This window comes from Danio aesculapii, chromosome 22 (assembly GCF_903798145.1).
Source record: "Danio aesculapii chromosome 22, fDanAes4.1, whole genome shotgun sequence".
Lineage (NCBI taxonomy): Eukaryota > Metazoa > Chordata > Actinopteri > Cypriniformes > Danionidae > Danio > Danio aesculapii.
Window position 1 is genome coordinate 17247008 of NC_079456.1, and position 24898 is coordinate 17271905.

Genomic DNA, 24898 nt, shown 5'->3' on the forward strand with positions numbered 1-24898 from the left:
AGCACTTTGACTCAAACATAAAACGCATAAAAAAAGAATAATAATAAAATAATAATAATAATATACTATAATTAGTTTTTTTTTGCCTATCTATGTTTTTTGTGTGTGTTTCTAAGGGTGTTTTCACACCAGCTATATTTAGACTGGTTGGATCACACTAGAGTTTGTTTTCCCTCTTGGTGTGGTTCGTTTGGGTAGGTGTGAATGTACCAATCGCACTTAAGTGCGCAACAAAAGCGCACCAAAAAAGCGTAACAAAACCTCCTTGAAGAGGTGGTCTCGGTAAGCTTTCAAATGAACCCTGGAGAGGTTCATTTGTGGTGAGAACATGATCCGAACTAGAACAGACTCCAGCGCAAAAAGTACTGCACCTTTTTAGACTAATCCAGCTGCCGTAGTCTGATGCATTGTCCTATCTTATGGGGTGTGAAGGAAAAATATTTGTTGAAAGTGCTTTACCAACAATTGTAAACAAAAAAAGAGAGAGAGAGGGGAAAACCATTACCTGATGGATCATTAGTAATATTTCCGGAAGATGACCATGTCGCAGCTTAGTTAAATCAATTCACGCCTTCTCCTGAAGTGACTTGCGATGCGCCTTCGCCATTTGCAATGTAATAAATCATTTTTCAGCTACAGCCGCACTTCATTCTCGAAATGTTTAGTTTGTCTAAAGTGATGTATACAAACTATATAGTCTACTAAGACCAGTGATACAATAAGCCAGCGCAGTCGTCCCTCCATAGTAAAAAGTGACATTTTGTGTCTGCCAGTTTGTTTAACTTGGTATTTTCCCGCATGTTAATTCTGACCAATCAAAAGGCAGTTTCGGAAATACGTTCAATAACATCTGGCCAATGAGTGATGCGGATTTTGTCACATGACCCCATTTTGGTCCTCTTCAACTGGTTCGGACCAAAGCAATCAGTGATGTGAAAAGGACCCAAAAACAGCAGAAAAATGCTACAATGTATCATTTGTTGCCTCTTATACGGACCAAATGAACCAAACCACAGATGTGAAAGCACCAAGGTTCACAATTTCAGCTAAAATCTTCTATGGTATAGTTTATAAAAAAAATATATAATAATAAAAAAAATAAATAAAAAAAAACCTTTGCTAAAGTTTGTATTTTCAGGCTGCTAAACCGCTATAGTTGCGTAAATAATAGGCCAAAATGTAAAAACGTTGTCAGTTTTTAGTTGAAAATGTTGTTCTGTAAATGCCTCCCTAAGTGTAAAAGCCATTTAACAAAAAATAAATAAATAAAAATGTGTGAAAGTGATGAAAACAATATTATTATTCTTTTCCGTTACCATTGTAATTGTGGTGTGGACTGAACTATTTTCATAGGCCTGTTCACACTAAGAACAATAACCACACTGGAGTCCATATCAATTGACAAAATTGTTCTCATTTCTATAAACATCCTGCCACTTTTTTTATTTCATTATTAAACGGGATGAATTCTGATTGGTTGTCAATTTGATTATTGTTCGTCAATTGATCAAAATAAAGAATCGTGATATCGTTCCTCCATGCAGTTATCATTAAAGACACATTGCGAGCTAGAGTATTTCTTTAAATTGGAAGAGTATAGCATGTTGACTGAAAGACATGGTTACAAACATGACAATGGAAAAGATAGCCTATATATTAAGAGATAAATACAAGATTTTTGAGGGAGTTTGGGGAGTTGGAAATATGTTAATAGATGAATAAGAAGAGAGGTCATGAATATTGATGTAAAATACAGTTTTTTGTTTTTGTTTTTTTTTTATGTTGCTTTTACTTCTCTAATATCTGAAGTGCAAAGTTAAAATGCAATTAAGACATAAAAAAAGGCACATTCTCAATTTTTATCATTAAAAACTAAAATCATTAAGAAAAGTCTTATATATTTTGCTGACTTATGTTTTAAAGAGAGTTCAAATCCAGAGAAATAAGCTAACTCGTGTCAATTAGTGTCAGTTATTTTAACTTAAACTTTTGTTCTTTAATATGCTGCTTTTTTGCCGTGTCATTGCTCTAGTGCTCTCGTTTTACTCTGCTTCATACTACCATGATAACCGTCCTAAAAGGTGTAATGAAAACCACAACTTCCATGATGCCACATTTTTACTGTGCATCATCAAAATATGCCTTTGTTTGTTGTAAATATGCGCCTTCTTGTGGCGAAATGACATGCTGTTCCTTTAAAGCTATGATGCAAAACAACTGTAAAGCATATTTTTATTTATTGCTATAGCTAATCGCCCTTGGCATAAATCTGTAATCAAACCAGCAATGAAATGGAATCAAAGTGTCATTTCCCACATGGGCACTGAGGCTCGACATCAGAGCCAATCAAAAGAAAACGTCTTACGGAAGTGAAGCGACCGCTGTGAGTCTCATATCATTTGATGTCTGTGATTCCGCCCCCTGTTGTCGAGCACCTGTATGTGCGTGAACAGATGGGTTTGCATGGTGTATGAACTCACTGTTGGCCTGCAGCTGCTGTTTGATCCCACTCAGAGCAGGGTCTATAGACTCCACCACAGATCCCCTCTGATCCGCTCGAGCCTTCATCTCAGACGATCTCTTCAGAGACACACGCGACGACTCTCTCTGGACTGTACGCACGCACACAAACACACACACACATACCACTCACTTCATCAAACCAAATAACTAACCAAAATTAAAACAATTGCATTGTGTCGTCTAAAATGAATATTTGGGGAAATTTGAAATGACCTAAAACAAAAATGTTGTTGTGCCATGATTTGATCCTGAAGTGCTTCTTTTATCCTCTTTTGTGAGCCACTTTGGGTGGTAGCGTCTGCTTAAAGAATAAATGTGAATGTGCTCAAACACATAACTATACTTAACTGTAATTCAAAGCAATTTTTCAATGTTTTCAGGCGAGTTTATATTTATTTTTTAGATAACACAATGAAACTTTAACTTCAGTGAAAATTTCAGCGATAACTTAAAAATCAATATACGCTAAACAACTAAGATTTTTAAAAATCAAAACATATGATTTGTTATTCTGAGCAGCTTTTTTTGGAAATAAATAAATAATAAAATAAATAAAATAATAAAAAAAGATAAATAAATAAAATAAAAAACACATGTAAAAAATACATAAAGTAATTTTCATTAATTAATAAAAAAAATAAAAAATAAAAAAAACAACAACAAATAAAACCAATTATAAATGAATAAAATAAAAAATTAATTAATGAATAAAAAAAAATATATTTTTTTTTAAATTAAAAATGAATTTTATTTAAAATTTGTAATGTCTTACATAGAAATACTCAGGGTTCCCACGTTTTCACGAACAGCAGATTCAAGGACTTTTTAAAAGCACCATTAATTTATATCAGGCACCTTGGTGATTCATACCCCAGCATATGTAGCACCATGAAAGTCCTAACTGTACTTAACATTTCACTAATACTTAATATTGAAGCAATCTTCAAAAATGTTTTAAAAATTTATGTTCAAAGTTTGACAAATTCAGAATTAGTGATATTTAAATGCGGTTTCTGAAGTATTGGTAAAATGTGCATTATTTTGTGTGTAAGACTTAAATTTAAGAAATTTAATTTAAGAATTTCTCTGTTGTTTTCTGCTTTTGACAATTGAGTACATTTGTTGAAATAAACAAACCATAAACAAATTTCATTTCAAATTTAATTTAAGCACTTTGAAGGGCCTATGTATCTTTTTAAATTCTTTCCAGGCCGTGGATTATGTGTCGGAAATTCAAACACTTTAAAGTAATTTCAAGAAGCGTGGGAACCCTGTATATTGTCATGCACAGTATTTTTTTTAAATAACAAAAAAGGCTCCATGATAACACAATACCAATGTTTTACTTTAAAAGGGTTAAGAAAACAATGTTTGGGAAAAAAAAAATATATATATATATATATATTTTTTAATCTGAAATCTTATCAGACCCTGATAGAATTTAAAATACACATGAAAAAAAAGCTAACCATATTGATTTTTTTAGCTCATGTTTAAAGTTTTGAGGTGAAAAATTCAGCTGTGCATGGCATTAAGAAAAAAAAAAAGGTTTGCCATTGTAATCTAAAAATGCACTTCCTGTTTGTTTGTAGTTAAATTCTCAGATTATGTCTGTCTGAGGTATTGGGCGTAGCTAACATGGCTAACAATTTAGTGCCCCTAACCAGTGCTGATATAATGCTATATCGCAATGCTACGAGTGTGATATTGCATTTATACAAGAGTTTGACGGCACAACTGGGTGTATAAAAAAAGAAAATCAAACACGGAAAGTCTCAGAAACCCTTTTAAATTAGGAACTACTTTCTTCCGCCATTCATTCACATCTGCAGCTGACATCAGAACAGCAGAAACTGTTGCCAGTTCACAACCGCCACTTTAGAGCTAGTATTTAAGTATTCTAGAATTTAAATATATTAAAGATTCTCCTGCATTATGTAGAGTATTGTCTACGTGATGACAAAACTAATGACATAACTCACATTTTAAGAATAGAAGGCTGAACTGCATGAAATGCCATCAGTCTACAGAGATTTCCCAGTATTTCTCTGGAAACATTTAAACCCGAAAAAACCAAAGCAAAGCAAAGCAAAGCAATCACTACTAGATTATATGGCATAAATACAGCAATATAAAATACAAAAGAGAGAGGCCGACTTGTAATACAGAAAGGTGAAGAGGCTGTTCGAGTGCTGATATTACTTTAATACCTCACGGCTATCAGATTAGCCAATCAGATTAGAGAACCAGACAGAACTGTTGTATAAATTTTTATATTCCATATAATATTTGTTCTTTATTTATTTTTTCCATAAAGTACTTGTTCTTTAAATTCTTATTTTAAGCCTTTATTTGTAAAAAAATAAAATCTATTAAAACGATGAAATCATGCATTAGTTCAAACAAAAACAATAATAAAAACAACAAAGTTAAAATTGGAATTGAGATTTATTATTAAAATTTGCTATAAATATTTTTATAAAACCTCAAGTCACGTGACTTTACCTTTATCAAGCGACTTCTCCACAGTCATCCTCTTGGGCGAGATGATCTTCCTAACAAGAGTGAGGTGAACAACATCACCCGCCTGCTTCATCACCTCCAGCACTTCCTGATTGTTGAATCCTTGGAGACTCACACCATCCAACTGCGCGCGCACACACACACACACACACACACACACACACACACACACACACACACACACACACACACACACACACACACACACACACACACACACACACACACACACACACACACACACACACACACACACACACACACACACACACACACACACACACACACACACACACACACACACACACACACACACACACACACACACACACACACACACACGATCAAAAGGGGACTCTGAATACTAGAGGAATGATGCTGAAAGTTAAATCACAGGAATAAATATTCCAAACATCATTATATTTGAAAATCATTACACCGGAAAAATTATTGACCTGTATTAACGGTACAATGAAATTAAAATAAAGGTAAGATGTTAGTATTAGCATGTTAGTTTTAAGGATGTCTGTAAGCTAGTGTGCTCCTAAACAGTGACAACATTTGCATTTAGAAGATATAAAACTTATATAAACCTCTGATACTGTTCAAATTCACTTCACAATAGACGCGGATAAGTGTCATGTGCAGGGCCTCTGTCTCCCCGGTGACTCTAGCTTCATTGCTAAATGGCTAACATGGATTTTGTTGAGATAGTAGCTGTGCTTTAGAAAGGCTGAAAAACATCATAGACTTCGAGAGTTCGGTGCCGTGTCTGAGTTCACTTGGATAATGGAAGCTTTCAGCTGTGCTTCTGACTTAGCCAAGCCCAATTTGATGAGCTCTTGTCCGGTGTCAGTAGCAGGAATTCCCCTCGGGACACCAACTGAAGGAGCTATGTCGTAATTACACCCAAACTAAAGCACCTGATCGGTTAACGTGGTGCAAATGTGCACTTAAGTTCAGATTTTCCAACTTGAGGGAATCATGCGATTCACACGTTAAGCATGCAAATGCGCGAAACGCTCAATTGGTGCAGATTTATTCGTGCAAATCCAATCATTCGTGCTGCCTCAATCGCGCTGCAGGATGTCTAGCGTCTTTGCATTGCCTTAACATGTCAATCACTTGTGCTTGACATCCCTTTCTGGTGTGAACGCACCATCAAGCTTGCAGTTTGTCACTTCCAGCTAAATGGATTCACGTTTTCTTTCACGTCACCTCATACTTCAAGTTTTTGTTAAAGGGTCACGAAACACCAAAACACATTTTTTGAGCGATTGACAGTCATATATGTGTCCCACGCTGCTAAAAACACTATTAGGACACATATATTACACAAAAAAGTGAAAATTGGTTGTTTTTGCGTTATTTCCAGCAAATCCAATCTTCCGGTTTGAAACGAATCTTTGAAGCTACGTCATGACCATGAGATCTTAGCGTGTATTCCAGCGTGTAGATTGGCTGTCTGTACCTGAGAGTGCATCGTGACGTCTCTGAGTGTGCTGCATTCATTCATGAGAAAGACTTTGTTCAAACCAATCAGTGCGCTCTATTGTGTATGCAGTATGCATACTTTTATAATTTGCTGCAAGGAAGGTTTTGTTTTCATTTCCCCTCTATGAGAGCGCAGCTGGACTCACGTGTGGATTACAGTGCATGCAACGTGCGACAGAAATATGAGTCTAAGGAACTTTTATTTTTTTTTCCTGAGAGCTTTTTTCATCTGGAAATGGTGAAATCCGGATGTGCTGCTCGTCTCCTTTTAATAAAAGACGCGGTTCTAGTTGGTGTTGATGGTCCTGTCTCTACAGATTTGGTAAGTAAGCAATCAGTGGTCTTTGTTTGTTTATTCAGATGATAAAGTTAGTTCTTATCGTCAGTAGTACTCTTTCAGTGTTTAAAGACAGACCTTAGTCAAACTATTTCTAAGTTACTAAAGTTTACAGTACGTTAATATCATTACAATATTATAGACTGAAAGATCCACTGTAAATACTGCTCTCCGAGTGTAAACATGTAAACACCGCAATCATTTCCGTTGTGTAGGATTTTGGCCGCATTGTGTGACAGTCTATACACACAAGGCTTTCTGACACTACCTACCAAGTGCATCCAAGTTACCGATAAATGCGGAGGGTTTTTTCTCTCATTCGCCGTGCAGTAACAAATATTGCATTAAAAATACACGCTTCCAGCAGCTCCTCAAATCAAATATCTTATTTGTCACGAGGGGCATGAATGAAATTCCTGAATGAAAGAGCCAAACTGAAGTTAAAGCCCACCATTTAATAATTTGATTACTGATGACCATGTAAACACAGTCACTGTCTTTCTCCCCTGCGTCTGTGTGTTTGTTTTGCCTCTGTTAAAATCAGAGCGTGCCCAAAGCGACACTGCCATTTTTATGCAAATTTTAATGCACCTTCCCTCTTTCCGTCCTCCGACACTCCCCCCTAAACAGAGCTGGACACGCCCACTTTCCTGACTTTTTCCAAAGTAGGGGTGTGGAAAAAAAAAAAAAAAAAAAAAAAAAAAGGGGGGGGGGGGGGGGGGGTTCATGGTTCATGGTCCTTTAAATCTTGACCAATCAAATGCTCTCTAGTATCTGACATGCGCCGCCCCTTCAAAACACTTTACATTTGATGCGCTTGAGCTCAATCACTCACTGCCAGAGCTATGATAAAAACAAAATGCTATTGGCTGTTTTTTTTTTTTAAGGGGAGGAGGAGCTACTCTATGTCCCGCCCTCTCTTCGTGTTTAAATTGAGATTACGTCAAACAATGAATTTAAAAAAAGTGCACATTTCAAAGCATTTCATTGGACCTTTAAATACATTTTTACAATAAACAGCAGAAAAAAAAAGCGCATACTGCTGATATTGTCCAACTCTTAGCGGCTCTTATTATATGATGAGATGGAAGAGTGATGGGGCTAATGAAGGTAGAGCTTCACTATAAAGTGATTAAGAACTCACAGCTATGATCCTGTCATGGATTTGGATTTTGCCGGTTTGTTCTGCGGGGCTGCCTGGAATCACGTTCTTCACGAAGACTCCGACCGCATCTGACACACAACAGAAAGCAGAGAAACCAGTAAATGATCAATAACACTGTGCTGATGGAGGAAAACACGACACTACCAGTCTCTCACCCTCAGCGGTCAAAGCGTTGTGGCCGATTATGGAGATGCCCAGACTCTGGCCTTCCTTCTTCTTTAAGGCCACTTCATGGATTTCGTAGCCCTCCAAATTTGGCTGTGTGAATGTGAAAGAGAAGATGAGGTTTTAGTGTTTCTAAAAATGCAACATTTCAATAAATTTACATGAAAGTAAAGCTTATGAAATTATCATCTCTTTTGTCTTATGAAAGTATGTTTTGGGCCTATTTGCATCCAACAGACAATTTCATGAGCAAATGCCCCTGTCATTTGATATACTTTACAATGAAATTGTATTTTCTAAATGTTGATAGTTAAAATATTTGTAAAATATCAAGTTTATTTTATATACAGTTGAAGTATTAGCTCCCCTGTTTATTTTTTCCCAAATTTCTGTTTAACCGAGAGACAATTTTATCTTATTTATCTATTTATCAGTTTAGTGCTCTTGTCTCCAGAGAATATACATTTCCCTGTTATTTATTCGACTCTTAATTCCACATGTTAAAAAAAAAAATACTACTCAGTCAATAATTCGAACTACTAAATTAAATTGTTTAAAGGCCTTAAAAAATTAAGTGCAGTTCAATTGAGTAGCCTAATATAATTTTTCACCCTGATAAAAAAAAAAAAACATCACACATCATTAGAAAGAGTTTTATCACTTTCCCTTAGTGTAGTCTCTGCTTTTTAATAGTTTTAATTAATTATAATATATATATTTTATAAATTTGTAATGGCTTATCTAACTTTCAGGTAATACATTTGAGGTGCCCGGCTGTAGCCCCTAATAAATGACACAATAACAGATAATTTGCAGAGGATCAAATCAAATGTGCATCCTGGCTTTATTTACAATGTACATTTGTGTACCAGTGGTGGTTCTAGACCAGAATAATTGAGGACCCGAGCAGGAGCCACTTGAGTTTTTATGGGGCACACTTTAACATACATCACAAACTACTTAATTATTTTGTCTTTTTTTTTTTCATGCATCACTCTGCAGTCTTCATAAACAAGCTAATTAAATAACTTAAACTCAAAATAGTCTTCCATGTTAATTTATTTGACAAGTAACTTGTATTGTAGGATAACACATTTTTAACATTCAAGTACATCAAGGCACATTTTCGCACCTGTAATCTTTAACAGATGCAGCTGCCCTCCCATTAACTTAAAATAATGTTTTCCAAGTGATCATTAAAAAAAAACCAAGGAGATTTTTCACAGTATTTCCTATAAAACAAAAATAATCATTCTGGAGTCATAATAAGTCTTATTTCTTATAGTTTATTTCTTGAATAAAATGTAAATTTTTTTAAAAACAATTTTAAGGTCAGTATTAGTAGCCTCCTCAAGAAATATTTACCGTATATTTTTTGACTGTCTAAGCAACAAACCAGTTATACAATAACTTGACTAATTATTTCAACTTTCCTGGTTAACATAACCTACTTAAGTCTTTAATTTAGGCTACACTTTAATATGAATCAAAGACTATAGCATACTTAAAGGGACTTTAATCTCAATACAGTTATCTTGCAAAATAACTAGTAAAATATTATGCACTGACTGGGAAAGATAAAGTAGTTATTAGAAATTAGTTAAAACTATTATGTTTAAAAACGTGTTGTAAAAAATCAAGTGTATGAAGACTCTTTTTCACTACTAACATGGATGAAGGCAAAACTACACAAGTTGAATGCAACTTTTACATGACCGTGACTGAAAACTACATTCGATCAATGTGTTACATCTGTTCTGTACTTGCTGACTGCAAGTTCAAGACTGCATTTTCTAAAATAAAACTATGCGCACTCAATATCTGATTAATAATAGCCTATTCATAGCCGAGGACTTTCTACATTAAAAGTTTTAAATTCGCTATTGAAAACAAAAGTCTAATAAAATCAACAGTGGACATTTTGATAGTGTTTCACAACATGAACATGACTAACGTTGAATCTTTCTATTACCTGTGTCAATTTGGGGGTTAACTTCTGACGAATGTTGGAAACTGATGCGCGCAGCACCGTCACTGTCACTGACAGAGAGAGCGAGTGCGTGCGACACCGAGAGCGCGCGAAAGAGGCTTCAGTCATATCTCCGCACTGCAGTCTGCAACCGATGGCTGATCTCGCTTCTCCGTGGCGTTTTGACACAAAAAATATGCGTCCAAATTTAGGGGAGGCAGATGGCCAAGCTTGTTGAAACGGGCTTGTTTCATGATCAGCGGCTTTCTCATGCGCGCACATTATAGGACTATACAATATCATTATACACAACAGCCTAGGTAGGTCTACAAGTAACTTGTATTGTAGGACAACACATTATTAACATTCAAGTACATCAAGGCACATTTTCTACATCCCTGAATGACGTCTGGAATGAAGCCATTACTGCTCCTTCTTGTGCAAAATAAATACTGAAGGGGCAAACCATCAGGTCGTCTGCTTTGATGACGATGAACCTCACAATGATAAACCCCCCCGTCTCAAAAAATTAAAAAACTTCAGATTTTCACAAACCACAGGGGGTCGCACCATTGAGCTCGGAAGACACGGAAATCCAAATCACATCCCTGCATTTTTTTTATTTTTTTTCATTTTCCCACAGCAGTAACACAACTGGATATTATACATTTATTTGATTTTACATAATATATGAAATTATATACGATTATAAAATATAATATTCAATTATATGTTCACGCTAAAACTCAACATTAAATAAAGCAATATTATAAACCTAATGTGTTGTCAATACATTGTATTAATCCATTTTAATAAAAATTAAAGGGGGTAAAATAAAAGGACAATGTTCAAAAAAAAAACAAAAAAAACAAAAAAAAAAACACATCACTATATTTAAAATGAATTTAGATAATTTGACATTTCATTAGTTTTTTTTATTATTTTTATTATTATTATTATTATTATTATCATCATCATCATCATCATTATTATTTTTCCATCATCATTTTCTTGAATTTTACATGCATTTCCATAATTCGCAATAGTAATTTACAATGCTATAATTTATATATTTAAGTGTTAAAATATATTTTTTAAATAAATGTAAAATATAAAACCCATATTAAAAAATAAAAAATAAAACCCATATCGAAAATTACAGTATAAATACGTTAATGCAAAATTAAAATGAATATATATTTAAAAACCTGAATTATTTTAACCAATGCATGGAAAATAAATACTACGAGTTTTTTTGGATAAGTTTTTAAATGGGTATCCTCAATCTAATGGACTGTTTGTTTGTTGTATTTATCTGTGGTGTGAGCGTACCGTTCTGCTGGCTCTGCGGGCTGGCACAGGTGGTGGAGGAGGCAGGGAGCTGACGGGGCCCATGGCAGGGGCTGGTGGAGGTGCAGGCTGTTTGGCCCCCAGTGGTTCTCGAGCGATCAGCATCCGCACATGAGTACCGCAGGCCTGCAGCACCTGCACCACCTGATCACTGGCCAGACCTCGAGTCACCGTGTCCCCGATGCGCAGGATGTGGTCACCGGTCCTCAGACGCCCGTCCTGCAGGTCAATGACACAAACCAGAGGGAAACTGAGGTCAGTGTGTGTGTGACAATTATTCATTTATTCCTGTTTTGGCATATATCGGTCCATCTTTATATCTATGAATCAATTAATCTATAATATCAAACAATTTTTTGCATGACTGTTTAATTTAGAGATGCACAGATACCATTTTTTTGGAACTGATCTGATCCCGATACCGAAATTGAATATTGACTGATACAGATCCAATCCCAGTACGGTATAGTTTTCTTATTATTAATAGAAATTTTCCATAGCGATACAACATTTTTGCATTATTAATTTCAATAAAAAACAACAAAAGGTACTAAAACAAGTAACATAAAATTTGTACATTTAAATGTTCTAAATGTTAACTATTATACGATAATGCTATTTATTTTATATTACAATTATAATTTCTATATATCTTTTATTTGTTTACTATTATTTCTCTAATATTAATATTATTTTTATAATTAATTTGAGCAAAAAAAAAAAAAACATGAAATATTTTAATTTAAAAGTTTACATAAAAATTAAATTGAAATATAAATAAGGGCACACTCACACTATGCTATCTGAACCGTGCCCAGGCGCGTTTCCCAGTTTGTTTGAGAAGCGCGAGTGCTCTGAATTGGGCTCAGGAGTGCTTCAGTTGGCCAGCCCTGGCCCGGTTGAAAGGGGTGTGCCAGAGTGTGTATCACTTGGGCTTTGACGCAGTACGCTTGTAGTGTGAGTGCAAAGCACGCCTGAGCCCGAAACTGAAGACGAGACATCACTTTTAAGGGACTGCTTCATATGGATTTAATAATCATTCTTGCTGTTCAATGAATGCAATCTATCAGTTTATTAAAGACGCAAACTCCTCGCTGCACGACAGATGCACCTTCAGCAAACCTCCTAATACGTGCAGCACAAGGACATTTATGATTACTTATGAGCGTCAAAAGTGACTGATCTGTTTAGCGGATTATTTGACTATGTTACTGAATATCAAACGACTACAATGATCTAAATCTCCACTGAGCGAGAGCGCTTCTCTTCTGTTAAATTAACCAGCGCATCATCGATGACGTGAGAGTGGTCTGGCTCGGATGCAATGTGAGTGCAGGCCGCCGGGGCAGCGGGGACAAGCGTGCTTCGGCACAGTTCAAGGCAACTGTACATAGTGAGTATGCCCTAACATTTACTATTATTAAATTGTTAATAACCATTTCGTTAAAATGACAAAAAACAAAAAAACAAATTACCTAATAACAACAATAATATAACTTACCTTGTTAATTTTTATCGTTTATAAAAGCATTCGCTCATTCATTTTCCTTCGAATTAGTACCTTATTTATCAGGAGTCGCCACAGTGGAATGAACCGCCAATTAAATTAATGTTTATTTATATAGCGCATTTACAATGTAAATTGTGTCAAAGCTGCTTAACAAAGAAGTTGTCGAAGACTGAAACTGTGTCAGTTCAGTTTGGTTTAATTTTCACTGCTGAAAGTCCAAACACTGAAGAGCAAATCCATCGATGCCGAGCTCCTCAAATCCCAAGCCAGTGGCGATAGTGACAAGGAACAAAACTTCCAACTATTCCAGCATGTTTTATGCAGCGAATACCCTTTCAGCCACAACCCGGTACTGGGAAATTTATAAATACACACCAAACATATTTTTTAACTGTACACATTTTTCTCTTTTTACAAATTTTATTTTCAGTTTATTATCAAAAAATATATATAGACCATCCAATACATGACCCATTAACTTTATACAATACATACCATATCTAGACTACCACCAAAGCAGCTAACACATTAACAATCACTCGTGCATTAGAACTCATTTCCACCATCCCCTAAAGCCTAGTTTAACTCCCAGCGTCTAACTTGAGCCAAATCTCCCGTTTACAACCTAATTTGTCCCCATCATCCACAGGTGCAGAAGCCAGGAGTCTAGCATCCACAATAACCGTGTCACTCCTGCGTGGCCTTTCCTCGTGGACGGCCCTTTTCCGGTCGGCTTGAGCTGAGAGACGGATTCTTTCTAGGACTCTGGCAGACGGGCCAAACGGACAGCCAGAGGAAAGAGGAGGACTAAAAGAGCGATTACACAAAGCGCGGAGAGGAGAACAGGCGTCTTTGTGGAGCGCGAGACATGAAAGGCGTTTGATACATCAAGTTGCGCAGGGGGAAAATCTCGGCAGCTTGTTCCTGCCACTGTGCCGGGGACAGCGGGGGTGCATTGAAGCCCGCCGCAGCCATTAAAGGTTGAAATGGGAAACGCCAGGGATAACAAAGCCCTGATTTTGACAGCTTTTTTGGAGCATAAGATCCACTGATGTGTGAAATGCAAGCAATGTGCCTTTTGAACAAGAAGGGGTTTGTTGCCCGAGCTCTGGACACTGGGTGGGAGCGAAGAGGAGGGGTGCGTGTGTGTGTGTGTGTGTGTGTTTGTGTGTGTGTGTCAGGGGTCTAAACCAGGACAGGTTGTTTTCCAGTCTCTGTCTCTCCTAGTGAAGCATGGAAGAGAATAAAGCTGATATCTTTAGGTGTGTGGAGAACAATCCGTTCTTCAAGACTCCATTTGCACCAGACACATTCTTACCAAAAAAATAAATAAAAATAAAAAAAAAAACATTGTGGATTTATGAAGTGCGCTTCACACAGGTGAGTGGGCTTGACAAACCACCTATAGAAACACTTCTCTATTAAAAAAAATACAAAGTTCCTTTGTATAATTAGTTGGGTTGGTTACCAAAACAGCATATGAAGAACCATCTTTAAACATTCAATTCTAGACAACTTTGAGGGTTACGGACAACATCTGCGACGTTAGGTGTTTGGTCTTGTTGCTTAGATATAAAAGATAAAAGTGTGCAGTAAGGTGCATCCGGTGAGCGACTCCCTTCATCAACATGCATGCTGCGTTCCATCAAATTTGCTTAAAACTAAAGAGCCCCTATTATGGGTTTTTGAAAATGACCTTCCATGCAGTGTGTAATACAGCTCTAAGTTAAGTGAAATATCCAGCTAAGGATTAAATTTGAAAGTGCACCGTGTTTAAAACTATTGATTTACCTATAAAAGAGTCGACTTATAGTGGTTCAAATAAATTGCCGCTGTAACGAGTCTTTAGCCGTTTCGGCGTGACGTTCACACAGAACTCAAGCCCCACCCTTTTGTTGCAGGCACAGACCCAGGAAAATTGAAACCCCCGGCCCCACCCACAAACACTGTAGAAAGAAAAAGACAAACACTGTAGCAGATCCCAGTTGAATCAAGTCGCGAAGACGCTGTGCTCTGAAGTGTGAGGGAAAGTTTGTGTTATTTTCCCTACACAAAGATGAGGCTGTGAAGAGTGAGTGGTTGAAGTTTATTTTTGCAAAAATACCTCAGCATTATAACCTTAGCCTTGTGCTGTGTTACTGTCATTTTTCTGACTAGTGCTTCAACAATCTACACACTTACAACGGTGGATTCATTGGCCGTTTGTTGAAAGACAAGACTCACTGTCTTCACTGAGGTCATTAAAAATCCCATGGCACTTAAAGAATAGGGGTGTAACCCCGGTGTCCTGGCCAAATTCCCTCCATCGGCCCTTACCCATCATGGCTTCCCAATCCTCCCCATCCACCGAATTGGCTCTATCACTGTCTCTCTACCCCCTCTATAGCTATAGGTCTGTGGAGCCATTGTCCTGTGGCTGCGGTCACATCATCCAAGTGGATGCTGCACACTTGTGGTGGAGTGGAGAGTCCCCCCCTCCCCCCATGATTGTGAAGCGCTTTTGGTGTATGGCCATACACAATAAATGCGCTATATAAATACACACATTACATTACACATTAAAAGTATAAGAAAATAAAATACAAAGAATAAAAATTATTAAAAACAGATTAAAATGTGTTCAAATAGGTTTTAAAGGAATGAAAAAGAAAAGACACGATCTTTCAGACGTAGTCAGACAAAGTGGTTTGTTTTTATTACCTCCCAGAATTATCTTTGTCAACAGTGTTTCCAAGAATCGCCCGCCTCCAAAAGCCACCAGGCATGCGTTGAGTTTCGTCTTCTAAGGTGCAAGTAACTTATTATATAAGAAAAAAGCCTACAGTGGCTTCTCCTACTGCAGCAAATTCCATTTTTCTTTTTGATATTTGGCGCTAGTTTGCCAGGAAGTAACGGTTTTGTTCTCTTTTACTCATAGGATGGAAACTCTGCTTTATTCGCGAATGTTTTATGCAATAATCCAGTTTTGCGCATTAATCTAATTCGCATCTTCCGATTGAAACTTTGTCTATTTTCTGTCATTAGTTAAGAAAAAGTAATGGAAATTTGACGTCAGTGTGTATGCTGTCCTAGTTGAGGTTTAGATTCAAAACCCTTCACTTTCACTTCAAAATGAACGAGGGAATGCAGTACTTCTGTGAGAAATACTGGAACGAATCTTGGAAGAACGTACAACACTTATGTTGTGATAAGAGAACGTTTCTTGAGGGAATGATATAGCTTTGGGAAAGAAAGTTTTTTTTTTTTTTTCAGGGGACACACTTTTGTAAGAGAAAGCTTCTCGGGGGAATGCAGTACTTTTGCAAGACAATGGAAAGTTTCTCTGGGAAAGAAAGTTTGTTGGAGGAAGGGATTATTTATGCAAGAGAATGCAAAGCATCACAGAATAAAGCCATTCTTTTACGAGAACTAAGTTTATTTGGAGATTTAATATATTTGCAAGAAAACAGTTCTTTAATAAGAATGCATAGTAGTTCAGTGAAGGAAGAAGTTTTTTGAGGGGAAGCAAGAGGTTTCTCAAAATAAACCAATACTTTTGTGAAAATGCAATGTTGGTCAGCGGAATGCAATTTTTTGGCAAAAGAATGGCAGGTTACTCTGAGAACACCTTTGCAAGAGAACTTTGAAATGACTTAGGGAAAGGCAATATTTATCCAAAATAAAAAATGTTATTAATGCAATATTTTTGCAAAGTTCCATGTGGAAGCAAACACCAACTTAATAAAAAGTGTTATTAAGGAATGTAAAACTTCTGTAAGAAATAATGCAATGTTTCTTAAAAGAAACACAATGCCTTTGTGTAAAGTTTATTGTAGGAATTCAAAACTTTTGCAAGAAAATGTGAAAATTGTGAGGCAATGCTATGCTTTTGTGAGATAATGATTTTCCTCAGGGAAGGAAATCATTTTTCAAATAATCCAATAATTAAGTTAGAACACAACCTTCCTTGAGGCAACCAAGTAATATTGCAAGTTAAAGAAAAGTTTCTTAGGGGAACCCAATACATGGGCAGGAAGAAGGAAAGTTTCAGTGGGAATTAGGATTGCATGATAAATTGAAATGCAAAATAATTAAAATTAAATAATAATATTACATACAATCTCTTCCAGACACCAGGGGAAACTCTTGTGACTCTTGTGCAGAAACTCCAAACACTAATGAAGAAGAAACCCTGGAAATCCCCATAGCAGTTGCTTAATAAACAGAAGATTTAACTGCTTTTACAGCTGTCATTAAGGCCCAATACCAATTCTACCCCTTAGCCCTTCCCCTCGTTTTGCGTGTTCACGTGAAGGGGTGTCTCAATTCTCTTTAGCTTGAAGGAGTAGGGCTAAGGGTGAAGGGGTAGATACCCCTTCGAACAGAGATTTTTCAGGACCACACTCAAAACCAAGGGGTAAGAAAATTTCCAAAAATACATTAGCTACAACGGCAGCATAGCTGCACCCGAAAGTAAGGAGATCCACAAATTAGTATTTTTTTTGTCATTATTACAACAAACAAGCACATGTTTTAATACACTCATAACTGCGTGTTTACAGTCATGCTTTAATAAAAAAAAAAAAATACAAAAAAAATACAAAAATAAGCACAGCTACATTTCGCGCACACAATAACATTTGATTAATTGTGCAGCTGTAATGGGAATGCAATTCTTCTGTGAGAGAATTTGACATTTCTTGGAGCAAAACAATACTCAAGAACGAACCTGTTTCTCCAGAAACACAATATTTCTTGAAGTAACGCAGGTTTGAGGGGGAAACAATATTTTTGCAATGAAACAGAAAATTTTCTTGGGGAAAAAAACTTTTGTGAAAGAATGCAAAATGTGTTTTGGGGTGAACAGTACTTTGGGAATATTTTGCAAAGAAACTCAATATTTTTGCAAGAAATGCAAAAAAAAAAAAAAAAAAAAAAAAAAAAAGTCCAAAAAAATCCAACATCTGAAATTTGGTTATGAAATGAACATCATTCATAATTATCAGTAAAATTATGCAAACACAAACCTTATCGGCCACACTGCCCGGCACCACGGTCCTGACCACCATCCCTGTTGTCTTTCCACCGACAATCCCAAATCCCAGACCTGATCCATCATTCACCAGCTCGATCTCCTCCACGTGTCCCCACTGATCCTGCAAAAGACACACACAGGGGACCGTTTTCAATCCCTTGACTTGCCTTGTACATTTAGAGGTCAGCAAGCGTTAGCTATATTTTACTTTGAGCCACAAAACTGTCTACTTAAAGAATAAAGATCCATTCAATCACCTTTGATTGTCCAAATAGGGAGCGATTGACGACCCAAGACCTGTGACTACGGAGAGGTATTAGGCCAGGGAATGCTAATGAACAAGTTAACGGTGTGATCCTGGAGCGGCTGATCAATGTCCGGGTCAGGAAAGCCCACGAGAGTCTTTGTGATCTCACGTCAGCCGCGCTTTCTAATCGCCCAAGTCTCCTTGGGCTCATATAAATGACCCGCAATCAGTACATTTCTGTTCTCTTATTACCCAGCCGTTATCTGCCGGGTGACTACCTCTGCAATTTTCTCACTATCTAATGAAACCCCTCCTCTGTCGTTCGCCCTGTCGCTTTTTCGAAACAAAGCTTTACACTAGCGCTCGTCCCGCTGTGAGGAGAAAAGAACCATTTCGGAGATAAGAAGCCCTTCCTGAGACTGCAAAGGAACACTTGAGTCTTTTTTTTTTTACCAAGGCTTATACTTACTCGGGTCGAAATTCTACTCTAGTTCAGTGAGGAGTAATTTGGAAGCAAGAAGAAAGAAATGAAACTGATCCAATTTGCTTAATAAACATTACTGGTCCTATTGTCAATAATGCACATTAGTAAGAGGAAAAGTACCATTCATTAATGTCAGATAATATGATGCACTTTATATGATATACATACACACACACATATACATACATACACCCACATGCACATATATACATATGTACATTGAGGAAAAAATTAAACAGGGTGGCAAATAATTCAGGGGGGCTAATAATTCTGATACATGTAACAGCAACATTTCTTTCCACAAACAACCATATTTCCTTCAGGCCGCAGCTTACATAAACATCTATGCAATAGCCGGCTAATGAGAAAGCCATTGTGGGAGGCGAAAAACATCTCTGTTGGGGAAAAGACTTGGATGTTATTCCTCCAGGAACGGGAATCCCGGAGCAGTGCATCACAGCTCCTGCCTGCATGAGACTTTCCAAAAGGAACATAATTAGGATTCAAGATATTTTCAAGGCTTTTTGGAGGTCTGGGTCTATGGAGAGATAGGAGAGGGCAGGGAAAGTGAGGAAAAATATACCTCAGCTACATTTGAGGAACAGAGAAATGATCCCTCTGGGGCCAAGCAATTTTAAATAGATAAATATTTTCTCAGCTTTAAACGATAAGAGAATAGATTGAAATGGAAGGGAAGACGGGGGTCTGTTTGAATACGGGGTTAGAAAGAGGACATAACGCATGCTTGAGGAGTGACGTCTTCATTGCTAAGCTTTTAAGCCGACATATGATGATTGACATTAGTAATTCCCAAGTCTCCGAATGACAGGTATTTAAACGTAAGAGAGAAACAATGCACTTGAAGTTAGTTTTGACTTGAGGCTCCCATTTTGTGTGATCTAATAGGGTGAATCTAATGAAAACACGTTCTGGTCACCTAAGAAAACCCAAATTATAAAACCAGGACAATTCAGTAATCAAAAAATAATAATAATAAATAAATAAAAATTACAATAATCCCTTATAATAATAATAATAATTATTATTATTATAAATATATAATGGCATAAATGTGCAACTATATTGTAAGAAATTGTGAATGTTTGTAAAATTGACAACAAATTTTATGAATAACAGGACTAACAATAGAATTTATTTTAAAATGCTTAAATATTTTGATGATAGATAAAACGATAGATCAATAAATAGAACAATAGATAGATAGAACGATTGAATGACAGATAGATAGAATGACAGATAGAATGATAGATAGAACAATAGACAGACAGAAAGACTGGCAGATAGAACAATAAATGGATAAAACGATAGACAGAACGACAGACTGATCAATATATAGATAGAACTACAGATAATGATATATAAATAGATCGACAGAATGATAGAAAGCGAAGCAACAGAGAACGACAGATAGAACGATGTATAGATTGATAGACAGATAGAATGATGGATAAAATGACAGATACATAAAATGATAGAGAACGATAGATAAAAAGAACAATAGATAGATAGAACGCTATATAGACAAAACAATAGATCAATATATAGATAGATTGACAGATCGAAATAGATGGAACGATAGATCAACAGATAGATAGACTTGGGTTAAGTTGAAATAAGAAATAATAATAAAAAAAAGATATATAGAACAAGATTAACAAATAATGCCTATGTGTGTCTAAAAATAATATACATGTGCGTGAGTGTGTGCACTCATATCTAACTGTCGATCTGTATAATTTATTACTTTTAAAATGCACATTTTTATTACAGAAAAACAGTAATTACAGTAAAAGTTTTTTTTTAACTAGCCTAAATTAAATAAAATAAAAAATAAATGATATTAAATTCCAAATCTACAATAAATTAACTGAATAAGAAAAATAAACAATGAGTTAAATAAATAAATTCACAACTCTAAATACCAAAAACATGCTTTGCTTCATATGAAATATGACCTGAAGATGTTTTTGAGATTCAGCAAAAAGGTGGGAAAAAAGTAACAATAACAAAATCGCAAATGGCAAGGCTCCTTGTACCCTCCACTGCCTTTTGCTTATACTGTGTCAAGTCGTGTTTGTGATAGAATCGATTTTATTTTATAGAGCGCAACAAACAGACGCTTAATCCGACTTGTAAACAAGTTCAGCGCCACCGACGACTTTGTTGACATCTGGTGACAGAGAGTTTGGCGAAGTAACAGGCAGTCCAATGAAAACCAGACGCTTGCTGCATTACACACAATGAAGGAAACCAAAGTCTGCTTTTGATATGCAGGACAAGGCCTCGAATTAAGGATATTAAACATTTCAAATCGAATAAATAAGCACAGGCGAAGCAGAAATACACAACCTGGCTTACAACACAATCAAATAAGAGTCGTTTTTTTCCAGCAAAATTAACCTGGCGTGTGTGCATTTGCAGTTTGGTACTTAATTAAAGTGGACCAGGAGGAAGTGTTGTGTTTATTGTGAAAGGCTTAGGTTAATACAGTTCATCTACTTGCTGTTGCTCTTTTCCAGCCCCATTTTCTCCTTTATTTCTCTCAAGGATGGACCTGAGAACATGTATGCACTTCGTTCTCTGGTTTAGAGCCTCTTGAAATATAACAGGATGTTTTAAGGGCTTTATTTTCTTGAGGATCGCAGTATAATAATGGGAACAAGGCAAATAAATACTCTCTGAATCACTGTTTATAGGTTAAATCAAGGCGCTTATGCAATTGGTTACAAGTGCTGTCAGTGGATTTGATAATCTGTGTACGTTAGTCGAAATTAAAACTAAAGCAATATAAACCGAGCTCGGCCTTAGGAAATGTTGGCCTTATTAAATGGGTAAGACTAAACTCGAAATGCTGATCGAAGCCAAAAATGGCATATGCAGCTCATTAATGATTACAAAAACGTACCTGAAATATAACCAAAAGAAATTCAATTAGAATGACTGCTAATGCAATAAGAATGTTCCCAAGTAAAAGTAGTGATGCTACTAAAAGGGAGATCACTGAAAACAAAGATTTGCTGCTAATTTACTCACCCAAAATGTTTTTCGCTGAAACTTTGGTCTTGATTGGGGCCATGCAATTAATTAATGTTCAGTTAAGATTTTGGCTTCTAACGATTATGAAAAAACATTAATCAAGATTTCACAATTATTGGTCATTTTCTGACCCCTTTCCAGCAGTACGCATTTATTCCACTGCAAAGCTCAGTTTTACATAAAAATTAGTAAAAACAAAAAAATATGTGATGTGACTTTGCAGCATGGGACACATATTTGATTCATTCATGTTTTTAAAAGTGCAAAAGAGAACGCATGTTGTTTTGTGTGTCTCAGAAACGCAATCACACACACTAAAGCCCCAGTTAGATCACACGAATGTCACCATTTCGGCATGATTTCCTTGAAGAACGGTGTCGTGGGGATTTGCAAACGACAAATGGGCATCGTGACACACGATTCAATTATTTCTTCTTGTGTAATGTGGCATAGTACACGACAACCGGTACCACGTCTGTGACGCCTCACGACACAATCGCTGAAAGTCTAGCATGTTACATTTTTTTTTTTTTTTCTTCGCAACTAGCTAGATTATCATTTTATTTGACAAACCAACACAATCACATAGTAATTCGTGTTTTGGTACATATAGCGGACTTGTTTTGAAGTGCATCACCTCAAATGCTATTCGCTTATAGATAACTGACAAACAAAGGATACCTTAAAATTAAGATACAGATTATACCAAACTAAATTAGTTTAAAAAAAAATTTTCAAGAAAAATATACGAATTATATTTTTGTTCGTGCCACTCCACTACTCGACTATACGGGTGGATGGTTTGTTTCGCTCTGAGGAAAAAAGGGATTTAATGAATGCTTCACTGCGATTATATCACAAATTTCAGTTATAGATTTGCAAATTTTTTACTGTGTCGTTATTTTAAAGATTATGTATTGATCATCTGATTTTTCTTTGCTACTGCTTATTTGCTTTACTTTTCCCATCTCACTCGCGGCTAGTTCAGGCAAAGTGTTTAATAAGAAACCCTGGCAGAGAAATCTACATTTAGATTCCAAAGCAAACATCTTAATATTAAAAAGGAATCATATACATTTGATCCTATCTGTCGTAAAGAATGCACTTAAATAATGTAGTTATTAATTGTCTGCAAGCATCAGTGTTTATTGAGATTGAAATAAGAGCAAAAAAGATTTATTGAGATAATAAATATCGTTCTAGCAACACTTGTGACTGCTTTGGGAAATAACGCTCGTAAAAATAAATATATATATAATTTTTTTTTTATTCAGATAATCTGACATAGTGACTTTCATAACGACAATAAAAATCGTGTGATCTGACCAGGGCTTAAGATGAGCGCTTGAATGGTCAAACACATGCAAAAATGTGTCAAAACACAGCGCTTCATGATAACCCCAGTTTGTTATGCAGACAATACTGAACATAAGAAATGGCATGTGAAAGTGAAAACATAAATTGAACTTAATTGACTTATTGTGAAGATCCTAGGTCAAAGACAATTGTTTTTAAACATGCTATATTACATAAAACAATTATTTAATTTACTGACAATACAACAAGGTCTTATGAAGCAAAACAATGCTCACATTCTTCCTCAATCAATCGTTTTGCTTTATAAAAACCACAATGTACCATCAGAAGCCACTCTTATAGTGTCGGTAGCAATTGATCTGCATTTTTTAAAACCAAAAATATTGACAATTTGATGGCATGATGCTTAAACAACAAACAAGTGCAAAAACACCATATCTGATTCAAAAACGCTTTCTTTTCAAAGTAACTTCCACAATCATTGGAGAGCTTTATGGGATGCTAAAGCCCTACCTATATACTGGTGGAAACAGGTTTAACAGAGGCGTACCGTCGTAATGGGTGCAGATGCAGAGAGTCGAGGTTTGAGCGCAGCATCTCTGGCCACCACCAGCTCCACTCGGTCTTTCTGCTGCTGCAGGAGAGCGATGGCCTGCTGCTGGGTCACGCTCTGATCCAGAGGAATCCCGTTAATCGCCAAAATTTGATCATTCTCCTGCAGCCTCCCATCCCTGCAGATACAAGGGATGATCACAATCTAACACAACTGAAGACGGTTGACAATCAAATTATTTTTGATTTTTAATTATGCACAAGTCTTGCCATTTTGTCCATTATTATTTTATTATTATAATATTTATTCAGTAAATATTAACATTACTACATCATCATAGTCATCCATATTTATTGCTATGATTTAGGGCTGCACAATATTGGAAAAATGAGAAATTGTGACATTTTGTTATTCTACTTGAAGATGTCTATTTGTAAAAACATATATATAATTTTAGGTTGATTGGGATGACTCTACTGACCTTATACTCTATAAGTATGAACAGGCGCAGCCATCTTTTTGGCTCGAGACTTCCGGTCTCATTCACTTCCACTGATTATTGTACATAAAAAATCGTTGTGCAGCTTAATGTTGCAAACTGATATTTTCTCATTATATTATTCTACTTTTTATGTATAGTCATGAAACATACTTGTTTGTAGAGCAAGAAATTTGACTGTTTTCTGCCATTTATTATTCCTACACTGAAAAAAAATGATGTCTGCAAAATTTGTTGCAAAACTATTTGTGTGTGTTGAATTTAAACAAACAAATTAAATTTAGGAATTTTCAACTTAATTTGTTTGTTTAAATTCAGCCCAAATAAATAGTTTACAACCATTTAACTTAAAAACATTTAATAAATCCCAGAAATTATCTTTGAATCATTTTTTTAGCGCAATCATTTCTCCTATAGGCAGCTGAATGGGAGGTACTAAAAGAAGCACACTTCTGCGTCGCAGAATCACATCAATAAGAAAGTGCAACAGCATAAAATATAATAAACAATCTACGAGCATAGATAAATACAAGAAAAAGACACAGGTGTTTTATTGTATTCTGAGGAGTCTAACAGTATTCAGGTACAGTATTTGCATAATCAAAATGTAAAATACAGTCTTTTTAAATAATGAATCGTTAATAAAGTTACAAACGGTGCAATTTATTAGGCCTGAATGCTTTTAAAATTC

At 35.9% G+C, this 24898-nt stretch overlaps 1 protein-coding gene across 1 annotated transcript in view; it reads right to left on the reverse strand.

Annotated features, from left to right (window-relative positions):
- The window catches only part of patj (PATJ crumbs cell polarity complex component), a 181196-nt gene that overhangs the window by 146645 nt on the left and 9653 nt on the right, over positions 1-24898 (reverse strand). Inside the window, 7 exon segments of the mRNA XM_056447343.1 lie at positions 2481-2612; positions 5029-5170; positions 8022-8110; positions 8198-8300; positions 11509-11745; positions 18043-18171; positions 23706-23886. Coding sequence (XP_056303318.1) covers positions 2481-2612; positions 5029-5170; positions 8022-8110; positions 8198-8300; positions 11509-11745; positions 18043-18171; positions 23706-23886 — 1013 coding nt within the window.